The 24,822-nt window shown below is 44.5% G+C and overlaps 1 protein-coding gene across 2 annotated transcripts in view; it reads left to right on the top strand.

Moving 5' to 3' along the window:
* Positions 1 to 1,625: 1,625 nt before the first annotated feature.
* The window catches only part of rapgef2b (Rap guanine nucleotide exchange factor 2b), a gene marked incomplete at its 3' end in the record, with an annotated part of 94,751 nt that continues 71,554 nt past the window's right edge, over positions 1,626 to 24,822 (top strand). For both annotated transcript variants that reach the window (XM_079228415.1, XM_079228416.1), the window contains exon 1: positions 1,626 to 1,760. In XM_079228415.1, the coding sequence (XP_079084541.1) occupies positions 1,692 to 1,760 (69 nt within the window). In that variant the 5' untranslated portion in view covers positions 1,626 to 1,691. The remainder of the gene's footprint in view (positions 1,761 to 24,822) is intronic.

Genomic DNA, 24,822 nt, shown 5'->3' with positions numbered 1-24,822 from the left:
TATGCACAAATCGGTGCATTATTAACGTGTCTAATGTATAAGAATTATTTAGGTATTTATGTAATGCAAGAGTTCATCTGTTTTCTTATTTCTTAGCCTCTTTCTGTAACATGAGAATTTCCCCCAACGTTTTATTTGAGCTTATTTTATGTTACATTTGAACGCTTTTGTGTAATAAAGATGATGTTATCCAAAAATAACTGAATTTGGTGTGGCTTCTTTGTGTGTTATATTTTGGATGTTTATTCCATCTTATCCTGATAAATAATGTTTACGTTTTTTTCACACCCTGCATGTTTTGTGTCCATCTAAATGTGTATTACCCTCTCGGGCCACTAGATGGCCCCAAAGCATCATTCTGTCACATCGTACTCCTCCTTCCTATTCACACTTTTTTCTTTTTTTTCTTCTTCCTTTTTATTAAATGGACTCGCCCATGAGCCGCCCCTTGTGACTAAACCTTCATCAAGTCTAACACAGATAACAACAGCTAGAAAGGAAATGGAATTATTTTTCCCTTCAAAATAAGATAGCAACATTTATAATACTGACCATGCATGAGCAACACATGACATGTAAGCACTAGAATCACTGAATCAGCAATATTACAGAGGATTAAATATTGGAATTAACTCAAATAGATATATCATTATGTTTGCTACGTCGTGGTGCATGGCAGACTCTGGTGCAGTTCATTGCTTGTCGTGCAGTCAGTTGTGTAATTAGTATCTGTCTTTGGGTTTAATTATACTTTTTTACTTTTTGCACAGCTATAAGATATTAAAATTCCCAATAGTTAATGATATGTCATGTTTGCATATAGGTCTTTATTAACATGTAGAGAGACAACTATGCATTTTTTTCAACAACGTGTATATTAATTTCACAAAGACCACTCCCTAAATATACCGTTTCCTTCTTCGCCTCTTTGTAACAACGTTAAACACGCCTGAGGTTTATTTTGGAAACCTTTCCAGGAAGTATAACCGTCAACTCCGGCACATTTAACTCTGCTGTGTCAGTCACCATGGTGGCATACAACAGAGCACAGTGGCGGCGGACCTATCCCCACTTTTAGACCCATTAAAATGTTAATATAGTGTTTTCTTTTTTTTTTTTTTTACCGGTGAGTGTACTCTGGTCTGCCTCTCACGATGGACGCCAGGTTGCTACTGACGGGATAACCGTTCGCATACTCTTTTTTTTGTGTGTGTAATTGTTTGTCTGCTGGATCCCGTGTGTGTAATTTCTTTTTCGTCGCTAGCAGAATGCTGAAGAGACGAGGAATGGCTTTGAAGAGCGTCGGCTTGAATAAAGACACCTTTTTTGTTTTACACTGAAAAAAACACCCCCTCTAAAAAAAAAAAAAAAGGAGAGAGAGAGTCTGAACCGCGCTTTTAAAACAAGTTTTCTTCTCCCCGACGAGGGGCTGCTGTCGGCGGGCAGAAAACACAAGACGCCCCGAGGAAGACCGCTCGGCTGCCTGGCTCCGGTTCGTGGCCTGGCTCCGGGGCACTCCCCAGCTTATCCGCCAGCGTCGGACCACGGGCGACACGAATAAAGCGAGGCACCAGGAGAGGAGGAAGGGAGGGAGGGAGACTTCTTTTGTTTGTATCCGTGGCGCTGGATATTTCTAAACACTCATTTGGGACGAGGAAACCAATATCCTCCAGACGGCGTCCTCCAAAACAATGGCGTCTTACGTGGATAACAGCTTTCGGCAGGCTGTGATGATGAACCCGGCTCAGCGGACGCAACAGGTCAGGAGAATTTTTATTCGTTTACACCCCCACAACCTCCCCACTAAAAGGAATCTGCATTTCGCAGCGCTGTATTTGTGCCATTCACTCGCTCACGTTAAGGCAAAAACACTGCAACGTGAGCTACATTGTATCGTCCTGCAAACGGAGTAGCGGCGCGTGCAACTGTTGCCATTCGGCTTGTTCCCGGGTTACGCGCGTCTGCGTCCCGCTAAGCCCTTCTGGGTGTCAGCGGAGATAAGCAGGGCTCCTTGACGTAACAGGAGCCTGGAAGTTTATAGCCTTAAAAACTCAACGACAGTGCCCCTTGCAAAAAAAAAAAAAAAAATTGCACACGTGACACTTTTTTTCCTTTCTTCTGTAAGGCGCACTTGCAAAAATATTGTATACACATACAAATGGTTAAAAGCTGTGCACGTGAGACAGTCTGGGGGCTAATCCCAGCCTAGCAATAGCCCACACTAGCTTACCATAGCTCATCATTTAGTTTCTGTTTTTGTGTCTTAAGCTTCTGAGTTTGGGCCTGTCATTGTTATAGTTTTTTATTCTTCTGTCTCCGCTGGGATTTGGGGACAGCGCCCACGGTCTAATGTTTGTGTGTGATACAAATACTGCTTTGTTATTACTTGTTTTTAAAAAGCTCGGTGCACAATAATCTCCTCAGTGTTGTCTGATCCACTCCAATATACTTCCTCTGGGAAGTGTGGGGTTTGCATGATGTCTCATACACATGTTAATCCTGTGGGCTGTGGTTATTACTTGAAGCCACATACACACACACACACACACGCACGCACACAAGTTTGATGGTGTAGCGGTTATGGAATTTTGCAGATGCAAGCAATGAATCCGCGGTGTGGGCTGCGAAGGTGGCATCGTTTCAATCGGACACTGCAAACGGATTCCTCCTGCGCACAGCGGGACGATCGATAGGCCACCACTGAAACCAGTGGGCTGCAGTTAGTGGCACTGGCCCGACGATCTGCCATTGAGGAAACCATTAAGGTGTCATCATCATCATCATCATTGTTGGCTTGCTAACTTGCACGGTCCCACAGGCCTTTGCAGCTCTATTGCAGGCTGTCATTTGTCCGAGTGACAGATTTCATTACGGTCTTGGAAACAAAGACGAGGATCATTTGGTCGGATTCATTGTTTTGTCCATGAAATGAGAGAAAGCTAAATTCCCTTTGAGCCCACAGTGGGGTCTTCAAACTGCCTACACCTGAAACAAAATCAATTAGCTACCATATATATGTATTCATGCAAGTTGTCATATTGACTGACGGCCCTTTTTATCAAAACATTTGCCAATACAGTTTTCTGTCAAGTCATCAATCTACACATTGGTTGCATTTCTTTCAGCCGCGGTTGTCTCGTTTTTGTTTTATTTCCCATATTACGGTGGGATTTTCTTAGATGGATATTGATTTGCTGATCTTGATTTGTCCATTTTTGAATTAATACCTGGAAATAGCTGTTTTTAGCGTTGATATGCAAGGTAGACTGTGGTTCGGAGCTGGCTGTCTTTAACACCTGCATGGCCTCATTCTTCGAACCCACCTGAAATAATTGACATCAACCCAGCTCTCGGTGTTAGATCGGCGCCTGTATGCTGTTTCTGCCAATGCCATGTGAGGATTATGGGTAATTACCTGGAATGTGTGAAGCTGGAATATAGTCAGATTTCTAAAAGATAAGAAGGCTTTGACAAAATGTGTCTGCTTCAGTCTGGTACGTCTGTGGTCCTTCAACGCTCTGGTATGAACCCATGCTGTGTCGGTATGCAAAACATTTCACTCAGGCAGGTCTTTTGGATGAAAACTGAACGGAGAGGCCAAACCAGGGCGGCTTGAACAACGACTAAAATGAGCACGCATGAAATGATTCAGTCGGAAGCAAAAGTGTGACACCGTAACCGGATCTGGAAGCCCGTTAAGAAGCACCGCATCCGAGTCAACTCCATTTTCGTCTTTGTGATTTGCTCTTCAGAAAGGCAACAAGACGTAATAACCACAAAGTCCTTTTGACATTAATCTCTGCGGTATTGAGTAGTTCAATGGCAGCACTCCCTCCTCCCCGTCGGTTCTTTTGCAAGTGTCGAGCGCCGGCTGACGCGGTTCATCCTATAATGGCGTTTGGCAGGGCCCCTCTGTCGGGATTAGCTCACGGTTAGAGGGCTCTGTCTTCATCGCACAGTGTGATTTGACCCTCAACCTCTCCCCCCCCCATGTTGTCACATGGCAGGTGCAATAGCTGACCGCTTGACAGCTATAGTGTTCACACCGGTTCTGTCGGCTTCCTTTGCATGGCTTTGGACTGCAAGTGGAAGTGTGCTGAATGGAGGCGGTGAGCAAAAGGAGGCAGTCTGATCTTTTTTCTTTCTTTCTGCAAAGCGCTGCTGCACAGTTTAGCAGTGCTGATATGCATTACGATAACACAAAATGGATATTTGATCTCTTATCCCAGATTCAGTTGTGTACCGGGAGGATTATCACATCACTTTGAATATAAAACTGTGTTTTGTTTGGCTCTCAATCGCACCATGTGGTGAGTTACTTTATGGACATGCTGCATTTCTTGCATGGTTCAAATTGGGACCCTCCAGTTATGTGACTCCTTCTCCAACTATTAGGCCAAACATTTGAGCTGTTTTAAAACATAACTTGTATCTTAATTGTGCTGTACAGATGATGGATTTCAATGTGTAGACTCTAAGGGTTCATGGGGTATGTGTGTGTGTGTGTGTGTGTATATATATATATATATATATATATATCTATATATATATATATCTATATATATCTATATATATCTATATATATCTATATCTATATCTTAAAAGCACTTCTCCAGCACTGTCTTCCCTCAGGGTCGTCTTTTTAATCTCTGCACAGACGACTGAAGGAGACCAAACCAGGACAAGCACATGATCAGATTGTCAGCCGTCACTGTGACAGCGAGCCGGCCTCGGCTAGCAACGGGTCCATATTTAGGCACCGCACGGTCATGTTTCGCAGATTGTCAGCAAAAAGTAATAATTGAATAGCGCATTCATCAAATTTGTGGCAGTTGATTTTGCAGGACACCGCAGACTCCATCAGACACATTGTCATGTACTCGTCGAGTAGAAATACGAAACGAAACCTTTTCAGAGCAAATCTATCGTCCTTACTGTGGACCATGAAAGCATTGAGCTGAACTGATTAGAGCTGTAGGTTTCAACGCAGCGTTCACTTCTTTATCTCACCATTTGAACTGTTTGTCATGAAGGACTCAAGATTATGAAACACAAAACCGCCCCACCCGATCAGGGGGGGGAACGAGTGAAGTCTGACGCCCTATAGGAACAAAACCCTGCACACCGTTGGCCCTCCGTGGTGCACAGATACGGTTTAGTCTGCAGCAAAATAGCCACACTCTTGTTTAGCCAGGTGGCAAAGCCAAAGGCCACGAAACAGCAGTCCTCCGCTGAGGTGACCCTGCGTTCACGTTCACATCGCTGGAGGGACGAGCTGCCTACTTTACATCGTTTCCACATATTCAGCACAGGAGATCAGCGCGTGCCTGCAGGGGCTGTACTGGAGGAAAATGAATAGCATTTTGGGATGAGGGGCTTGCAGTGAGCAAAACAAATCAGAATTTTCTAGACCATTAGCTTGTCATTACTCCAACTCTCATACAAAGAGCAAGGAGTTGAATGGTCCATCTATGTTGGCAAATATTCAAAGTAACAAGTTCTCTTGTCTGCAGATCAACCGTGGCAACATGGGAAAGTAATAAGTACAAAAATAAAAGGGTTAAGAAGAACAGACCTAGGAAAGACACATTTGTTTATGAAATTTACTTTAAAATGAAGGATAAACTGAGCTATTTACCAGTACAGACCTGTCCTTGTACATGACGGCAAAGACATCGTAGCATGTACATGGCACAGAGCTGCTTTTAATGACTTAAAAAGATGATGTATGTACACATGTATGTTAGTTTAATCCAGCAGTATCTTAAATATTAGAAAGTAGAATACCAGCCTGTCGACGATATTCATGATGCACATTTTGTTTAACATGTGGGATGAATACAAACAAATATTCACTTGCAGGGGTACCGTTACACCGTAAAATACTATCTGAGCCAAACGTTACAGCCCGACCAAATTAAAGCGCTATAAACCTGGAGAGGAAAGTAGTTGTTACAGGTCGTAAAATGACCGACAAGCACAAAGTGGCTCTGTCTGTCAGCATCCTGTCCCTTTTTTCTTTTTATAAGAAGCAGGAAGAGGGAGAGCGTCAGGATGCTTTTTGAACGTGAGCCGGAACAATGGCCTGACAACAGATTGCCTTTCCGCTCCCAAAGCTGTTTTCATTTTTATTTTTTTTTTAAATCTGGGTGTTGTTTCGCGACTGCCTTCCTATTTCCGTCAGAAGCATGTAACCATGTGTTTAGAAAAAAAAAAAGGACTGAATTCTTTTTTTAGTTTACTGGATTCACAGTAGCGTAATTTCCCCAGGCAACTCAGGGTTTCCCGATTCTCCCCCAAAAATAACCAACCTCCCATCCAGTCGATATATTTAGGCGCTGCTCGTTTTGGCGTTTTGCTTGCGCTTCTGCAGCGCTAACCCTGTAGAAGAAAAGTGATGTCACATGTTGTTCTTCTGTTGAAAGCGGAGACTGAATGCAGGCTGATGTGGGCACACACACACACGCACACACACACACACCGCGGTCACAGTGACGTATTCCTCCCAGTTTTAAATACAGGGAATGATTTCAGGAAGAAACCAATGTACGACAGCCACACAGAAGACCAGCGGGGTGTTCTGATTGGCTTGTTTTTAAATCATGCTTTTAATTCCACATCAGCTTTTTTAAATATAAAGATATTGTGATGGTAATAAAGCAAAGCGTTGCCTTCCTATAAAAGGTATTGGATATAGTATTAAAAGTATTGATTCTTCAGCGTTACGACTGTACAGGGAACCGCTGATTAAAAGGTTCAAATCAAGTATACAGTCCTTTGCCGCAGGATAGATGGCCTTTATGCTTGTTTTACTCTAGAGATGCATGTTTGATATCACGGTCGAACATAAGCCTGAAAAACACTTTCATTCCAGAAAGTGTTCTTTAATGGAATACGCCGGGACATTTGTGTAGCTCCTTTTGTGCTCGACTATAACTCCCTGAAATCTAATGAAAAGAGCAAATCCAATTTAGGTTGTGTTTTAAATGCACCAGAGATTGAAGGACGGAAGTAAAGCACATGACTCTTTATTTAACACGTGGAGCACAAAGCCAAGCCAATACATTCTGCTTCAGGTGTGATTTGTTGATTTAGAATTGTTAATTAACTCGTCGCTGTCACAATGCTCCCTGTTTGATTAGTGTCTATTTTTTTTTATGGCACACGAGATCTTGAAAGCCGCAATCTGTGGCTGCATTGCATGCTGGTCTTTTGAGTCTGCGGAGAATTTCAGGAGCTGATGAATCTTCCAAGTATTTGATTGTCAAAAAATAATCCCTCCCAGAATGTCCCGAATTGACATACTCAGATTGCTTGTTTCGTTCAAGCAACATTCAAAACTCAAAGGTATGGACTCGAAATACCCAATTATACTGAACCGCCTTTTACTACTAAAGTTTAAGATGGTTGTGATATTGCTTTAGATCATGTGCCTGTGGTAGAAGAAACTCAAGATGATGTCACATGAAATATAAAAAGATACCCTGCCAGATAATACAAGATTTCTTTCGACAGTGATTAAGGTGGGTGCTTCCTCCGGAGATGCATGTGGGGGGGAAAAAAAGTGCTAATTTTGCAGAGTTTGCAAAAGTACGTGTGATATCCTCCAGCAGAACCATATCATATATTCAGCGGGAGAGGAAGTTTAAGTAACATTTCTTTTTTTTTTAAAGTTTATTGAGGGACCCCGTGCTGGTTTCTGAGTTGCTCATTCTGCCGTCTTCTCTGTGCTCACTCCAGATTATTATGAGTTATTGGGGTTGAACCTTTCTATGCCTAACTAAGAAAGTGTGACAGTTTGCTTGTATTGGTGCACAGCAAACAATTAAAACTTCCATTTCACGAGTTACTGGAGTATTTGATTGAAAAATGTCCCTGATCGTGTGCAGCCCCGTGACGTCGCCTTCAGGGTCCCACTGTAAAATGGTTGCAACTGAATCGCACACAATAAAATGTCAAAGGCATGTTTCAGTTCCTTACGGTCGCATTCCTTTTAGGTATTTTTAAAGCAAAGAAAAACAACTCCCGGAGTCGAGGCTCCAGAAATTCCAGTGGCCTTCCGAGCAGAAGGCAGCAGACCTCATGCTACCGAGCGACCACAGTCTTTACATAACTTAGCCCGAGACCCACTTGGCTGCTTGGAGAATAAACCATTCCTGACGTGCAGTATTTACATGACCGCTATAGAATTACTACTCGCTGTGGCTATCATTAAGAGCTTCATTCCTAAATGAGATTTTGGAAAATGCCAGCGTTGGGGGAAAAAGTGACGCCTGTACGCAGAAAGGGATTGGCGGCACAAGTGAAACAACATATTTGGGTACAAGTTCGGTAGTTTTCTTCTTATTCTTTAATCCGCCGTGACTGTGATGCGTTTATTGTAAACAACCAGCAGACTCTTTTGAGTGAATTTGCCTCTTAGCCCCCGGTCCCACGCAGCACAGGCTCATCTCGTGAATAATCTGCTGTTTTAATCCTCCCTCTTGGTGAACTGCTCAGACGTGAAGTGGATCAGATGGAGAGCTGATTAATTTGTGTGATTAGAGTTCTCTAAATCCCAGTATACCGTTTCGCCGTGCAGCTAATACTTGTTTACAGGGTTTGCAACAATGGCACTTAAAGACGGTTGGCGTTGCACGAACAGGGGTCAAAATCAGGGCAGTGTTTTGCCGATAAACAAAACTCTAAGGCTATTGTTGTTGGAGATTTCAATTCGGAGATTGATGCGTGAGCTGGCACTCTTGCAGCTTCAGCTTTTTGCATAATCTATTTTCCAATCCTTTTTATTAATTGGGAGGGAAGAGGGAGAAATTGATGTCTTAATGCTTGGGTTTCGCTTTGGCTGTGTAGCCGGTAAAGAGACGTCTAATTCAATTTAATCCACCAACCTTTTTTTAACCATCGCAATTGTTATTTTTCACCAGGAAAAATAAGTCACCAGCGCTAAAGCTCTCTGTCCCCGTCCCTCTTAGAGCCAGCTTCATTAGCAGCAGGCCTCTGGTGGTTTGTGCACCTGCTTAAGTTAAAGCTTTCAAATATTCATCAGCCTCCGGTACCGCTAGCCTCCCTCGCTGCACCGAAAGTAACCCCAAGTGTTTGTTTTTTGGCCGCACACGTATCGGTCTCCCAATCCTTTTAGAATATTAATGCACTTGCAGCTATTTAGGGATCAGTAAGACGTTATTGCTCAGGCAGGTGTTTTGTTTTTTTAATGTTACACCTAGTTATCAATGCTACATGTGTTAAGCGCTGCATTCCATTGAGAAGTAATGTCAGCAACCTCCTTCTACCAGTCAATTGTGTGTCTGTATGCAAAGGAAATCCTCCGCCTTCCAGTGTAAACAAATGCACACCACAGAGGAGTGTGAAGTGAAAGTATTAGGATTAGAAGAGTGTCGTTTTTGTAATGGCTCTTTCAGACAAAGGCCTCTTTGACTTAATAGCTATGTTCTTTTCTTTACATTCTTTTGAGACTCCGTCGAGCTGCAATGTTGAGTCACAGCACTGTTTTTATTTCTGGATGTGCCTTTGATCCTAATGTGGCCCGTCATGCCTCATGCAAACTGTGGTTTATTAACAGCTGTGGTGGTGGTGTTCAGGTGATTACTCGCCTTGTGAGCTAAAAGAGGTGATTCATTACGAGGCTAGCTTGAGCAAAAACCGCTGTCTCCGCTAATGGATGTAGTTGTCAAAAGGGGAAACCGCTGCAGCAGCGACAGTCCTTGAGTTGGATCACGCGGCATGCTGGACAGCCTAAAAAAAGAGGGCAATAAAACAGGGGAAAATAACCCCATGTAACATTGTTCCCCCCCCATTTATAAATCAGTGATTTAGCTACGCTGTTGTTCCACTTCCTGCACGCAGTGGAGCGGATAGGTGTACAATATGTCTTCCTTGGAACCTTATCTTTGTAATTGGTCCCCGGAGGGTTTGGCTAACCTGCGGCTGGTCACGTTTTCAACTCTGCCCCTCCGTCGCCCACCGGGGGGGAAAAAAATGGCCTCAACATAATCTGATTCTCACTGAAATGTTTGACAGTTTCTCCCTTGCTCCCTGCTTTTGGTCCGACGGGGGCTAATTAGCTTAGCTCGCCTGCACTGAACCGCCGATTGCCGTCCAGACCGCGTTGGGTGCCAGTCTGCGATGATCAGGGTGCTCTCTAAACCAGAGAGCTTGTGTCTGCCCAGATGTGTGTTTTTATTTGTTTTAAGGCTCTTACCTACTGGGAAAGGTTGGTGGAAACACATTTATTGCCGTGATGCAACCTTCCCCATTTGGCCCAGTTGACATTTATTTCACTCTGGCGACATTGTGGTATGCTCTTCTCGCACCGTTCTCGCAATAATTCTTCCCTAAATGCCGTGATGTCAGTTTACAGCCCAGCGTTATTTATTAAACGTCGCTGGTTCGTCGGCGCCTCCGACCTTGACCGGGCTAATTGACACTTGCCTCGGTTGACCTCAAACAGCCATCCACTGCCAGTTGTTTTCCCATATGGCCCGATATTTCCTTCGCACTCGTACCCTCCCCCTCTGAGAGCGATCCCTTTTTCATTAATCATTCTTGCCATTATTAGCATGCAGATCTCCTTATGTGTTATGTAGCCTTGGCGGAGAAAAAGGCCAAGTATTTAAAAAAAAAAAAGAAATAGGCTTACGTAATGCCACATGAGAGGCTAATGCGAGTGCAATCTTCTTGTGGCAGTGTTTGCTTACTTGTGTTTGAGTAATGTGGTTAACTGGATTATTGAGGGAAACGGACCTCAGTCCTCTCAAATGTGCAGCGCAGCACAATGGGCAAGAATCAATCACGGTAACAAAGGAGCCCTGCGCCGTCAGTCAAAATGACAGAATCCTGACGGTCCTGCAAGTTTATTTACTGAGAAACATCAGTTTCGAGTGCAGTTTTCACAATTGCGTCATACGTATTGTTAATGCAAGTCGGTGTTGAGGATGAACGGTTGTGCGGCGTCGATCATCTCCGGCGATTAGTCAGATGGCGCTAGTGAGAAGTCAAGATGATGAGACGTCATTGAACCCGAGGATGGAGAACAATGGAGAGGAGGATATTTCTCCCACTTGCAAATATAATTTACATATTTGGTGTAGCGTGTGTCAGTGGATGAGTCCACTGTAACTGACTAAAGTAAAAAAAAATCACACATTCATGATATCATTATTTGCAATAGTTCATATTTCGTGAAGAATGCTTGATTTATAAAGTGTTTAACATAAAGAAATGTGGAATAAGTTTGGCTTCTACATACTTACTTTTCTAAGCAACTTTTTGGCAGTCGAAGTCAAGTTTGAGTTGACTTTAATTTGCTCCAAACCAGCTGACGTAATGAGGCTAATGCTTTTTTTTCCTCAACATAGTTTTTTGTTGTTTTGCCTATGTGTTTTATTTTAAAAGATAAATACATAATGATAAATATAATTTGTGGAATATCGCCAGTGAGCTTGATGTCATTGGCAAATATGAAAGATCAATGTGATTGTTGGGAAAATTACTTCAACATTCACCATGTGACTGTTTCCATTGTGCCATGTTCTAGAGCATAAGTCAACTTTGCACTGTACTTTGCTGGACCGGCCTACAACTACATTGAGTTGGGCAATCCTGTGTTGCAGAATGACAATAAAAAGATCCTTGAACCTGAACCTCACGTTGTTTGACTAAGTCACATGAACTGTGTGACTCACACCGGGGACGGCCTTCTCATGTGATGCTTTTGTTGCACCGTCCACCTGTGTAGGCCCGACTGCCCGCGGCTGTGTTATTACTGGGCTGTATGAAGACTGTTTGATTATAATTGGTGGGAAAGATGCGGGCCATTCATGCGCGCTTCCCTATAGGCTCGGCTGCCTTGAATCCGCCGGCAAGTGTGGTGCGGACCCAACACAATGACGCCCTGTTGCAACCAGCTTCTGCTTGTCAAAAACAGTTAAAATCACACCAATTATTTTGTCGCTGCACTGGGAATAGCCGTTTAAAGCTAAATTGTACCAACTGCGGCTGTACTCGTGCCAAGCAGACTGAAACAAAGACTTGTATTATAGCCCAATAACCCATGAGTTACAGTCTAACATCTTAATTGTATAGAGCAGTATGTGAAAGAGAGGTTCATAATTGCAACAAGGGAACGATTAACTTTTATAAGGAAATATACAAAATATTTACTGTATATTAGAAAATGTTGCGCTCGCATGGGATTTCTTTGCAGTCATGTATTTCTAAGGAAATAAACCATATTGACGCAACAACACAAGACTCAAACAATATAAATGACAACAAATCTAATATTTAAAATAAACAAGATTGTAAAAAAGTGTAAAAACTATGAAATGAAAAACATCTTCAGTGTCTTTCCTCTTGACTAGCTTAAGTAACGCCAAGGAAAGGGAAAACCCTAAAAGATCACAATGGTTGGCCATGTTTCTTTTGTAAAACATCCTCAGGATATAGGCTGAAATCCCCGTCCCGTCTGGAGCGGAGGCCTATTTTGGTCTGCGTTGAAGTGAAAGGCCTTGGGTGGGGATCATAAGGCAACTCTGTAAACAGGAAACCTCCATTCAAGACGAGGCGAGCTGAGCCGAGCGCGCACCAGTGTGGCACAGATGCCCGGCACATGAAAAGAACGACGTGTTCCTGAGTAGTGTCTCTCTTGGATTCTGCAGGCCTTCGGGATTACAATGCCTTGAATCCCTTCCAACGACACACAATAATGGAAGTTGCAAAATTGTACTTGGTGTTATTACCCTTTACTTTTATGTATTGGCATAGCTGACTATATATACGTGAGTGGCACTCACGGTACCGCAATCTCCTCGTAGCTGCCGTGACCTCAACTGGCAGCTCACCAGATACTCCGGCTCACATTAACCAAAGTGGTTTGAGCGAACAACACCGTCCTTGTCTCCTCTTGGACGGAAGGCCTACAAGCGTGACAATCGCGGCCTTTTGAGATGAAAAAAAATAAAAAGGTGAAGGAGTCTCACAGCCCCGAGCCGCTGCGATGCCAGAACAACGAGAGAGCAAAGATGACAATTGTCGTCTCGATACCAACAGAGGCGACGGCCGCTGGCTCGCTCGCTGGGAACACGCTGTTCATGTGCGGCGGCTCGTCCTGCAGCACATGAACCAATGGAAGCGCTCCAAACATGAGACCACGGGCTCTGCCAAGGTTGCCTTTTTAAACTAATTTAGTAATGTAGTGCGCCTGATTGCCATACGGTTAGTCCAAGTAATATATTTATATTCAGTATCATTCGTCCACATGTGGCAAATTATGTCTCGTATTGATTTAAGTTGATTCTTTTTTTTTTTTTTTTTTTTAAGTCGCCGTCTCTCGTCTGTTAAATTCTGGCTCATGTTTTTTAGCACTGTCGGTACGTATTGCATGTTTAATGCAGTATCAATGTATTCAATGTAGGACATATTGGTAATCTTACCTAACATTATTGGCAGCATTGGATAATTTGCTATTTGGCTTAAGTGTCTCGGCCCTTTTGCACACACAAAATGTAACTCGTCCACTATAAGGGGGGAAAAGCTCCATAAGCCATCTGGTTAAATACGTATTTACTTAAATGGTGAAATGAAAATTGGCATTGTCAAATGTCCTCTCCCTTCCATGGGTTTGTAGCTACTAAAATGGATCATTTTGTGCTGCCACAACAGCATCAACCAGACATGCCCCTAAACAACAGTACAGGACATTTCACTTGAGTTTTCTCACTGGCAAACAAACTCCAATGTCCCTCCAGGGATCGGGGAGTGTTTGGCGGGGCCCTTCAGGCCCCAAAAAGAGAAATCTGGCTTGTGTGAAAGCAGTACTCGTATTGAAAGAGTTTCTCCGGTTTGTTCCCTAGCAACCAGCGGCCAGCGCAGCATCGTAATGCAGGAATTTACTTTTACGCAGAAGGCCACAGGAGAAGGCTGCACAGATTGGAAAGATTATTGAATTCCATAAATATTTCAAATGAGATTAATGGCTGTCCAGTCCAGGAAACGTACCAAGCGGATGCAGTCACATGCAAAGTATTGAACCCGGGCAGGGGTCAGGCATCGCTGTTGTTTTTCTCCCGTTGTCAAACCTCTAGGGGATTTTTAGTAACGCTCCTCCAGCCTTTGGCTTCTATTTGTGTCAAGTTAATTGGACAGAAGAAAGGGGAAGCTGGAACCTGGCATTTCTGGATCATTCTAGGACACCAAGCAAGCCACGTTCCCCCCCACCGGGAAGATTAAAGCACCTCCCCTTCCCATTTCATCCACCCCTATAGCCCCTTTTTGCTCTTTTTTTTTTCTGCTTTGTGCTCTCATGAATTGATCTTTACATGATGTTGCGTAACTTTGTGATGATTGCGCTGCACCTCTTTGAGCCCTTTGTTTGGGCGAGATGGAGCGGCTTTCATTTGGCCAGACAGTTGGCTTTGTTCCCGGGTATTCGGACCCGCTACGATGAGGTTCAATGACAGAGCTGAGAGATCTCTTTGTGTCCCAGTATTGGTCAGAGTCCACCGGTGAATCCACATTGAGCCGTTGTTGTGGTAAAGGCTGTATGTTTATGGCCGAAATGAGTGTGAACATATTAGGATTCATATAGCTCTTTCTCTTTGAAAAATAAATAAACATTTAATACAATGTAATGACGGGCAAATTCTCACATTTGAGAATACCGAAAGACCAAATGTTTGACATTTTGCCGCGAAAATGATTTCTATCAATGATCGACAATTGTTGCAGCTCTACGTACCATAGGAGAGCACATGCAGTACCTTTACAACACGTGTGGTCTTTTGTAGCTGCATCCGTGCGTCTCTCTGAACTGAGATTCCAGATTGTGTGTGTGTGTGTGTGATTTATAGTTGGTTCAGTGGTTGGCTCTGGATGAGGCTGCGGTCAGAGCAGCGGTTGTCGTGGTGCAGCCTTGTGGTCACAGAGGCTGCAGGCTGGAGGTTGTTTACTCGTATGGTGTCAGTGGGGCGAATAACGGTCCCGATTTCGGCGGGAAATCATTAATTGTGTTCCGCCCAGACGGGCGAAAGATAAGATGTCCAGAAAATAAACTCTCAGGATGAACTTTTAACCTCCCCAGGTGCCCCGTTGACTCTCTTCATGGGCAGTTGAACTTAAAACGGCTATAATCAATATCTCTCATGATAACAAAGGGTCACTCGCAGTGGTGAACCTTCAGAGGATCATCGCCCGAATCTGCAGCTTTTCAGCCGAGTAGGCCACAACTTCACTGTTTTGATAAACCCTCACTGTTGTTGAGAAGACTTTGTTTTGCGGCTTCAGCAGGCAGCTGGTGTCAGAGCGAAAAAGCTCAACAAATAGTTCCACTATCTGCTGAGCACCAAACAGGAGACAAACACAGTTAGACTATAACATAGTGGAGCATTATCGACTAAACAGCAACATGTTCCCGGAAGGAGATGGCGGATACCCAAAATCGGAGCTAAAAGAGCGTGAATATTGGACGGAAACCTGAATCCAAATGAATAATCATTTAGTAAATGGCCAAAATTGGTTATTAAAAAGTGGCACATACCGACTTTGCTTTATGACAGAAGAGTAGCGGCTGGATAAATGTTTGGTGGCACGGCTACATTTTGAGATCCAAACAGTCCCATGACTAGACAAGACCGTCTCTGAGTTAATTTTCATCATCACACGCTCCATTCAAGATCTTCAATGTATTCTTGTGACTCGCCGTTGACTTATTGCCCTGCGTGGCAGCACTCTGGCATTATGGGGTGTGACCGAGTCAGCAAATATCATTCCGTGCTAATTGAAAACCCTGTGAGATCCTGAACGGGTGTGTGGCTTGACTAACGCTCCGTGGGTAATGCTAAAGTGGCACCAGATGGACGCAGGAAAGTTTATTCTTACTTTTAGCACAACTTGGCTTGTTTTTTTTTTGTTTTTTTTACCCTCGAGGATGACTGCGCAGCATCGTGTCTGTTACACCGCAGAGTCTGCATTGGAAATCAATGCACGTGCCTCACGCAAGAAATGAACCCTTTCTCACCTCGTGCAGTTCTTTTTGTAAATAAATCCGCCCTGATAAGTGAATTAATAAAATGCTCTGCGCTCGGACTGCGAACAATGCATCGTTTCTCTTAATGCTGACTACACAAGCTACTTCCTCTTCCTCCTCATAAATTATTTCCCCTCTCACTGCGTAACTTCCAGCAACTCTTCCCCTCCGGTGCCGAATTCAACTAGTCACTGCACAGTGTGTTGTTTTTCTGTGTCTTCACCTCACCACTGATGAAGAAAAATGTCTGTGTCACGGAGCAGGGAGCCGCAGTGGAGCAAGAGGAACGTGAAACTCCCCGTGCTTTCCCACCGGAGAGGGCCGTTTCTCTCGTGCTGGTTTGCCATCGTGGTGGTGAGACAGTGAGCTGCAGCACAAGTTATTCTCAGCGCATACTTCACACTGCACAGATTTATTGTGACATGTCACGATGTTATTCACGCTGACTCTTTTATATAACTTTATTTTTCTAAAAAGGGTGCTTGAAGTTTTGGAATGCGTGACTCTTATTTCTTCAAGTGTTGGGCTAAAGACGCACGCACGCACTTCCAACCCAACATCTGTGCTGGCTGACTGCACTGATCAAAGCAGATGGGTCTGAGGGGTCAGCTGACCCGTCGCATTCATTTTGTTATGAGTTGCTGCTCAGACAAATTTGTCAACTTTCTCTAAGAACACTTTTATTAAAAGCCATCCTCTTGAATTTGCTGCACATTTCTTGCAAAACTCTGCTTAATACGCATCACTATCCGCTGCCACTTGTAGTCCAGCATGCATCTGATTTGCATGCCTCAAGAGGCCTAGTGCATTTTACTTGAGTTTTTTTTTATACTGGCTGGCGGCTCAAGTAGGTGCTGTTAAGCTCATTCACATGCCTGCCTGTGTCCTGTTCCAGCCAGCCAGCCGCCGTGTCCGCCAGCTGCCCTGACCACGGTGGGAAATAAACAGCGGGCTCCCGAGTGCTCTTCGAATTTGTTTTGCCTGCGACTGCTGAAGTTGCTCGGCTCCACCGGCCACTTCAGACCCCCCTCCCCCGCCCGCCCGTCATTCAAGGGGGTGTAATCCTAACTCTATCAATCCCATCGAGCTGGCGTGGGAATGACAGTGGAGGATGAGAAGAGAAGCCCCATCGTCTTCTAAAAAAACAACAACTCCCTGAACAGGTGGCTGTGGAAGTGGCGGTTTGTTTGCTCGCCACTTAATTCGGCATCTGAGGGAGAGCGGCGGGAAGGAGAGACGGCCATGTGCTCTGCTAGCTTAACCTGTGGCGTTAACGCCGCAGGATTAATGCTAATTAGACGGTTAATTAGCTTTGTGCAGTATGCGCCAATTTCCTTCAGGTGACACAAGGTTCAAAACATGATAAACATGACATCTTGAAGAATTTGTCTTTATCCTGATTACAGGTTTGATGAGACTAGTTCTATTCTGTCTGGATCCTTTTTTATTTGTATATTTTTTCTCTTAAGGATAAACCTCACCTTGTTTTCTCTCTCTCCAAGGAATGAATGGAGTGTTTATTTGAACTTGAGCTCTTTGCTATCACCGCGTGCTTTGTCTCGGTGAAAGGGTCGCTCAGACCTCGGCGGTCGGCCCCGGGGACAGCGGCGAGATAGCGGCGCTCGTCACCGCCGTGACCTTGTTGTAGCCCACAAAGCCTCCACCTGCTCTCTCACACGGGCTAATGGATAAAAATACCCAGCAGATCCCACACTCTCTGTCAATAGAGATTCAAGGACAGCTGCTGGCCACCCTGTTAACACGGGGAATGTACAAACAAAGGCATTGGAATGCGCTCACACACGTATATTGGCACAAACCGAGACAGACATGCCCACAGTGGCACCCAGTGGAACATCATACCAACCGTTGCCCCCCCCCCCCCACCCCGAGGTGTATGATGATGAATGTTGTGCACATTTGGAATAAACTGCCGTCGCTGCTGTTTTGTCTGCTCCGCGAGGGAGGCGGTCTTCCTCCGTCCCACTTGGCACACGGATGCAGACATGCCGCGGTGTTTGTGCTGAACCGACAATATATTGCCATTAGCGGATACTGCACCGTCGGCAACATGACCTTCCGACCTTCAACACGGAGCCGAGTGACTCCCGGCGGTCTGTTTACCTCGTTACGCGGCTACAGGCTTGTTTGCCTCCTCGGAGCTGTGCCCTCTTCACTAAGCCCCGTCGTCCACTTCGCGTCGTTATTCAGCCGTATGCTCTTTTATTAGACAGCCAGACATCGACGAGACTGACATTTCATTTCACGCGGAGCCGCGTTGCAGTCCAGTGCGGAGGATCTAGGAAATGAACAGATTGTGTTGCCTTTTTGTAATGGAAGTGACATTTAGCACTTCAGCTAATGAACCCCGAGGATACCTGAGGGACAGTGCACTTTGATGTACTGTCATGTGAATTATGGCTGTAACTGACAATTATAGTCCTCATGGTTTAACCTTTTGATATTTGATATTTTAGAAAATGGTGATCGTCCCGATTTTCGTCCAGCAATTTCCCCCCAAAAAAACAACTCTCCTCGTCCAAAGAAACTCGATTTAATCGACATTTGTAAAACCAAGTTTCTCCCCAAAGAACCAAACAAAAGCAGTTTCTTCAAATGATTTAAGTCATTTTCAAAAACCACAAGGGGTGATTTATATTTAAAGACCTCTAATGAAATGTACTTAGAGGCAGGCCAAGCACGGTCCATGTTTTTGTCATCATCTTTAGGCTTGAAGAGGATAATTTTATGTCATTTTTTGTCGCTAAATGCTGAAATACCAACGTCTGCATATCGCCACCGATATAAGGAGTATATCGACTCAATTTAAATGTTTGTCTCTTTAGAGTTGATTCATCATTTATTAGTTGATTCATTACTTACTATTTGATAATTGATTCCTTTAAAACTTTGAATATCTTTGGGTTGTAAAGACAAACAATTACTTGTTTCATCGAGAAAACAATTAGTTGATGATGAAAATAGCTGTGACTTGCAGCCCTCGTGTATTTTAGGCCTGCTAGTGTCCCAGCAGGCCCCCAGCTGCACGGTCGACCCCAGAGGGCCCCTCCGCACTCGACCTGCTATACGGTACCCCACAAAGGTTAGCGAGCAGCAGGGGGGCGGCAGAGATGGCCTCTTTAGGCCTCGCGTGTGTGCGAGACATTATCTCGCCAGTGTCATCTGAGGAATGCAAGCCTCACCCCCGGCATGACACACAAGACGGGCCCCTCCGCCGTCACGGTAACCGGATCCAGGAATACCGCAACCGAGTCGAGGGGTCGTTGGCGTAGAAAGGCAAACCTTTTTTTGAAAAGGTCACAACGTCCAAAAGGGAAGTTCCGGATCGCGGCCTGGTGTCGGGCCGCACACGAGCGACTGAATGAGGGAGTTAATGAATACTTATTGTCCCCAGTTACAGATGGCTACATTTGATTGAATAGACATATTTAGCAGTAGGTTTTAAAATGTAAAACTCTGAGGTATTCGACCTCTGCATTGGCCAACCGCTGCATGAGAAGGTGATTTTAGATAAAATCCACTCGTCTACACATTTTTACAGAAATTATCATTGGATTTCTTTAGTCACGGTTATGTCACCCTAATGAGCGTCTCTTTTTTTTTTTTTTTTCGGCCACAGTAAAGTTCGGAGGGTGAAGGTACAGAGAGAGAGAGAGAGAGAGAAAAGCTCCCAGTGACAAGTGAGCAATTGTTGTAAAACTAGGTCGTCCTCGCGCCCAAGTCGCGGGGGATTAATTTGTGCTTTTCACCAGCTATTTCCCGAAAACAGAACGACAACAAATCCTCCCCGCACAAAGTGCCGTGATGAGACCGGTCGTAAGCATCTTAGACGGCGATGGTGTAACGATCCCCGCTGGTGGGAAGATGCAGCTCGTTTCTCCCGACTGCAGCGTCCTGCAAACTGGAAACCGCGCTCGTCAATACTGCCCTTTTCTAATTGCATTGTTTTCAATCACAAGTCAAGTTCTTTGCATCAGCACCTCTCTGTTCCACCATTTAGTTCCAGACCAGACGAGGACCAAAAACTAATGCGGTGATGGAAAGTGTGTCACGCTGGTGCTCTACGGTTTGACGTTTGTTGGGTCAAATATATCCGAGCGCAGGCCTGCTGCCCCGCTTGGCTCCGACCGCCACCACGGACAGAAGAGGAAGGAGCCCAATTTTCCAGCGAGATGTAAGACTGTGGGAAAACTCAGCCGGAGGAGTTCTTCTTTACAAGTCGCCTAGCAGTGCTGACAGAAGTGCATATGCCTCACAGTGGGCGGCCATGCTGGTTCCTCTCTCGCTCCCTCTGTTCGTCTCTCTCTGTCGGCCTAATGAGAGTCGCGGTAGCGTTGGAAGACGGCCAAGTGTGTAGGGAGAGAAATAATTCATGGACTGTGTTTTTCACTCCTTTTTTTTTTTTACAGATGGAGATTGATAGTGCTGCGCCCTTTTAGACGCACACTTTTTATTTTTTGTAGCGGTGCCGATTCCAATACCAGCGTTTAATTAATAAGCAGTCTGCCTCCCTGTGTGGAGGAGACTGGGATCATCAGGTTTCACTTAAACAACATTAACAAATAAATGCATAATTATAACTTTGTTCTGTATTTTATTATATATTGCTATCTGTGCGTGCCCAAACATTGATGGATAATAAAGGTAATTGTGAATTTGATTGATACCAATTCATGCGCCCACTCTAGGATGACAACTAGAGATGAACCAATAAGTCAATCGATCAATCGGTCGTGTTTTGCCGTTCGGTCAGAAAGCCACAAACGTGCAATCGGGGGGGATTTCCTCGACGGTACAGTCGGATAAGCACAGGGAGGTTGCATTGCATACACGGATGCAGACGGCCCCGGAGGGGGGGGGGGGGGTGTTAATACTGTCAACGAAGGAGACACGATCATTGATTTACTCTGCTGCTTCGACTCGGTGAGGGCAGCGCTTCACTAGAACAGCCTCTGTGCGTCTGGTTTTATGGGGTTATACCACTTAATCGGTCATTCCTATGACATATAAAAACATAACCTCCATGATGCATTAGTCCCCTGACACACCTTGACGCATCAGCATTTCTACTGTACGAGTTACTGCTCTATAAAAGGATCCGTTTCTTTTTTTCCCCCACAGTAGTTTATGGCATTGCGATGTATAGTTTAAACGGGTGATTGTATTATCGAACTAGACTCGCGGATGCGTTGAAATATTGGAATCTGATCATCAATCTGCTCGGGTCATCCGTAACGTCCTTCGCCTCCCTTTTACCTGAGGCTTCGGTTTATCTCTCCCACAGCGGCCCATTGTCTTGTGAAAGGCTGCAGCCCGGCCCTTTGATGCGGCGCTACAGCGGGTGATAAATGCGTGCAGCGCTCGGCTATCTGCACTCGGCCAGAGCCGGACGAATAAAAGGATTGACCGTTTTGGCCCCGAGTGGAGGAAAAGCTTCCAAATGGACCCTGTGGTGTTGGGAGATAAGGAAAGCAGAAGCACTTCTTAACCACACTTAACGGGACCCGGGACGGTTAGATTAACGCCGAATTAATAGAAACAAATACTGAATTACAGTAGCGGCTTTTTGATCATCTATTAATCATTTTGGAGTCATTTATCGAGCAAATAGGCGTAGTACGTGTTCAAATGTGTGCCAATTTTTACATATTTATTTAGTATTAGTCAGACAAAACATGGACAAACCCATCGTTCAATGAATTGATAGTCTGGCACTCTCCCCCTGTGTGCGCGTGCGTTCTCACACAAGGCTCGCTATTGTTTTAATTTGTATCCAGGAGAGGAAATGCCTCCACCGGTTTGGCTGCATCGCGCTGCGGCCCTCTGTCTCACAAATAAAGGTGCAAAGCGACGGCATGTCGTGTTGCGTGGAGGAAATAACTTGGGGGGGGAGTTTACAGAGCGCTTCTGTTGACGGCTTATGACTGGCATGCCAGGAATGCCACCCTTAGTTCCGCACGAGCAGCTTTGTCGTCAAGGTTTTTTTTAACAATTTTTTTTGTTATCAAGAACAGCATCTTGGTATGTTTTTTTCTTCTTCCCCCTTCCGCAGGGGCCACCTGTGTTCCTGGAAGGATTAGTTCAGAGAAGGAAGGAGGCGGGATTAGTTGGTGTTACTGGTGTAGCCTGGGAGTTTGAGCCCCCCCCCCCCCCTCCCAACAGTTCTCTTTTTGTTTTGTTTTTAAATGAACCTGCTTTGTCTTTTTATTCAGCGCACACACAATGAGAATGAATTCAGACTAAATGTTGCTTCATCAGCATGTCCTAGTTTCTGCTTCCCACTGCTCCTGCTTGATCTGATCCACTTCCTGTGTCTGTTCTGTGGGATACTGTTGGTGCCGCTTTCAGCCAAAGACGAGGAGGCTATATACGAGATGATGAAAGCTTAGATCAAACGCCCTTTTCTTTTGATCTCTCTCCGAAGAAACAAAAGCCTCACAATCAGCTGTAAGAATAATTACAGTCCATGTACAGTCCGTGTTTTGAAATACACAAATTAATCGTAAAAGCACAGAAACCTCCATTGGAACGGTGGAGGTTTTGCTGTGATTTGAACCTCTCCACGGCCTAAAACCACCAAGTATCCTCTCCTTGTGCAGTTTGTGGTGATTGTGTTCGGCTCCGTCTGAAAGGAGGCCAGATGGCGGGGGGGGGGGGGGAAGAAAAAATCAGACCAGCAAATGTCGGTGAGGAAAAGAAAAAGGTCCTTTGCATTCTTTCCATACAGTCAATCTGAAATATTCAAGACTGAAGCCACAATTGATGGTTTTGCATATTTCTCCCTGGGTTTGAGTGGCGCTGTTTCTTCACTGTGATGTCACTGCAGAGGGGAGGAGGAAAGAAACCTGCAGCACTGCCCCCTAGTGGTGACCTTGTGCCTGGATTATTCAGCACAGAAGTGAATTCCTTCTTTCCACAGTCAAAGTTGAGATTCATTTTCATCTTCTCCACTCGTTTGAAAGACAAGTAATTACTTCATTTATATATAAAAATGGCACTATAACACACAGAAAACGATTTTATTTCACATTATGTCAATGAACAATTTGTATTGCATAACAGATAGGACACATATTTTTTTAGTGACCATCGTAAAGGACAAATTTATGGTTGATTAATATATATGACGCATTGTGTGTTTTTTTTTTTTTTTTTTCTTGCAAAAAAACACACTTATTTTTTAAGGCTCTAGTCTTTCACTTTTCCACCATTATTGATGAGCTGTGACAACGGCTTGTGACGATTTTCCCAATTTCTCCAATAAAGGAAGTTCACCGCGATCCACCTATACTGCAAGTGCTTTTTAATCGTGATCCACTTTAAAACCCTGCACTGTCCCACCCCTATAGTTTAAACTACCTTTTTTAGTGTCAGCGTCTTTTTAATCAAAGGAAGGAAACTGTTTTGTCAAATATGTAGAACCCCAAATTCAGAACCTCTCTGTTTGATCTCATTCCATCGAAAATATGGTGAGAAATTGCCATCATAATGGCGACGAGTCAATTTTCTTGTTTTGTCTGAGCAAACCAAAAGGGTTTTTCACATTTAAGCAATTTAAAAATGACTCAATCAATTGATTCATCAATATCAGAGTCGTTGCCAAGCAATCGATTAATCATTTCAGTAAAATGCTATCAACCCAAACGACCCTCTTTATATAATTCATATAATTCAGATTGCTTGGTGACCTGTAGTTTGCATCCATGTGTTAACGTTCTCTAAATATTGCTTTTGCATTTCGTGCTGTGGCATTTCTTCTGTAGCTCAACGTCCAGAACGCAGCCAGTGACTCGAGGCTGCGGTTCCCTGCTCGCCCAGCAGGTGGCAGCGTGTGCCTGGACATTTCCCCTCAGTTGGAACAGCTGCTCCTGTGCGGCTCTCCTTTCCCCGACCACAGACACTTTGAACATCAGGATTTGGTTAGCGAGGATACGGCCGTGTGATGTAACGGGCCGCCCCGAGGACCGTTTCCTTTCTGCGTCCGCTTCATAAAGGCCGAACCCAAACAAGAAAACGAGTTTAAGTGCTGACGTCAGGGGGACCGAGACCCAGCCGAGTGGTTTCACAACCCCAGTTTGGATATCACTCTGTACCGTGTCACATGTTTGTTGACTATGATAATTACATGGTGCACTTTCTTTCTCCCCCTCCACAATTGCAGAGTGTTTTTCCACACTTGTAATGGGAACCTCTGAATTCAGTTTCCACACTGAGCAAATAGGCGTTCTTGATGTGTTTTTTCTTTGTGTAATAGCGACTTGCTTCATGGTTGTTTGTTTTGTTAATCCATCACCTGCAGCTGAGTTTCATGCATCCATTTGATCGAGTGTGATATTTTGGGAAATTATTTCTGTCTTTAAACTCCTCCAAAAGCTTCCACCACTGGTTTGATTCTGGCACTTTTCTCTTCTGTACTCACCGACGCCGACTTTTGCTGAAAACCAAACCAGCGCACACAAAAGTGTCATTCAGTGCACGCAATCATCAACATTTCATAAAAACCTTCAATAAGCGTATGACTGTACAACAGGGTAGGCATTCTGAGAGATTTTCACACAGTCTCCGTTGTCCCTCCGCTCGCCTGTCGCCACATCTACCTCCAGTTGCCGCCGACAAAGGCGTCCCAGTAGCAGCAACAACCAGCATCGCCACACACACACACACACACACACAGAGCCAGTGGATACCAGTAGACAGTGGAGTCGCTGTACTGGCTGCCAGAGCTCAGAGAGAGCCACTTTGTTTCACCTCTGACTTGG

Source organism: Taurulus bubalis (assembly GCF_910589615.1).
Source record: "Taurulus bubalis genome assembly, chromosome: 13".
In the NCBI taxonomy this organism is placed as follows: Eukaryota; Metazoa; Chordata; class Actinopteri; order Perciformes; family Cottidae; genus Taurulus; species Taurulus bubalis.
Note: the sequence above shows the minus strand (reverse complement) of the source record. Positions and strands in the feature narration are given on the sequence as shown.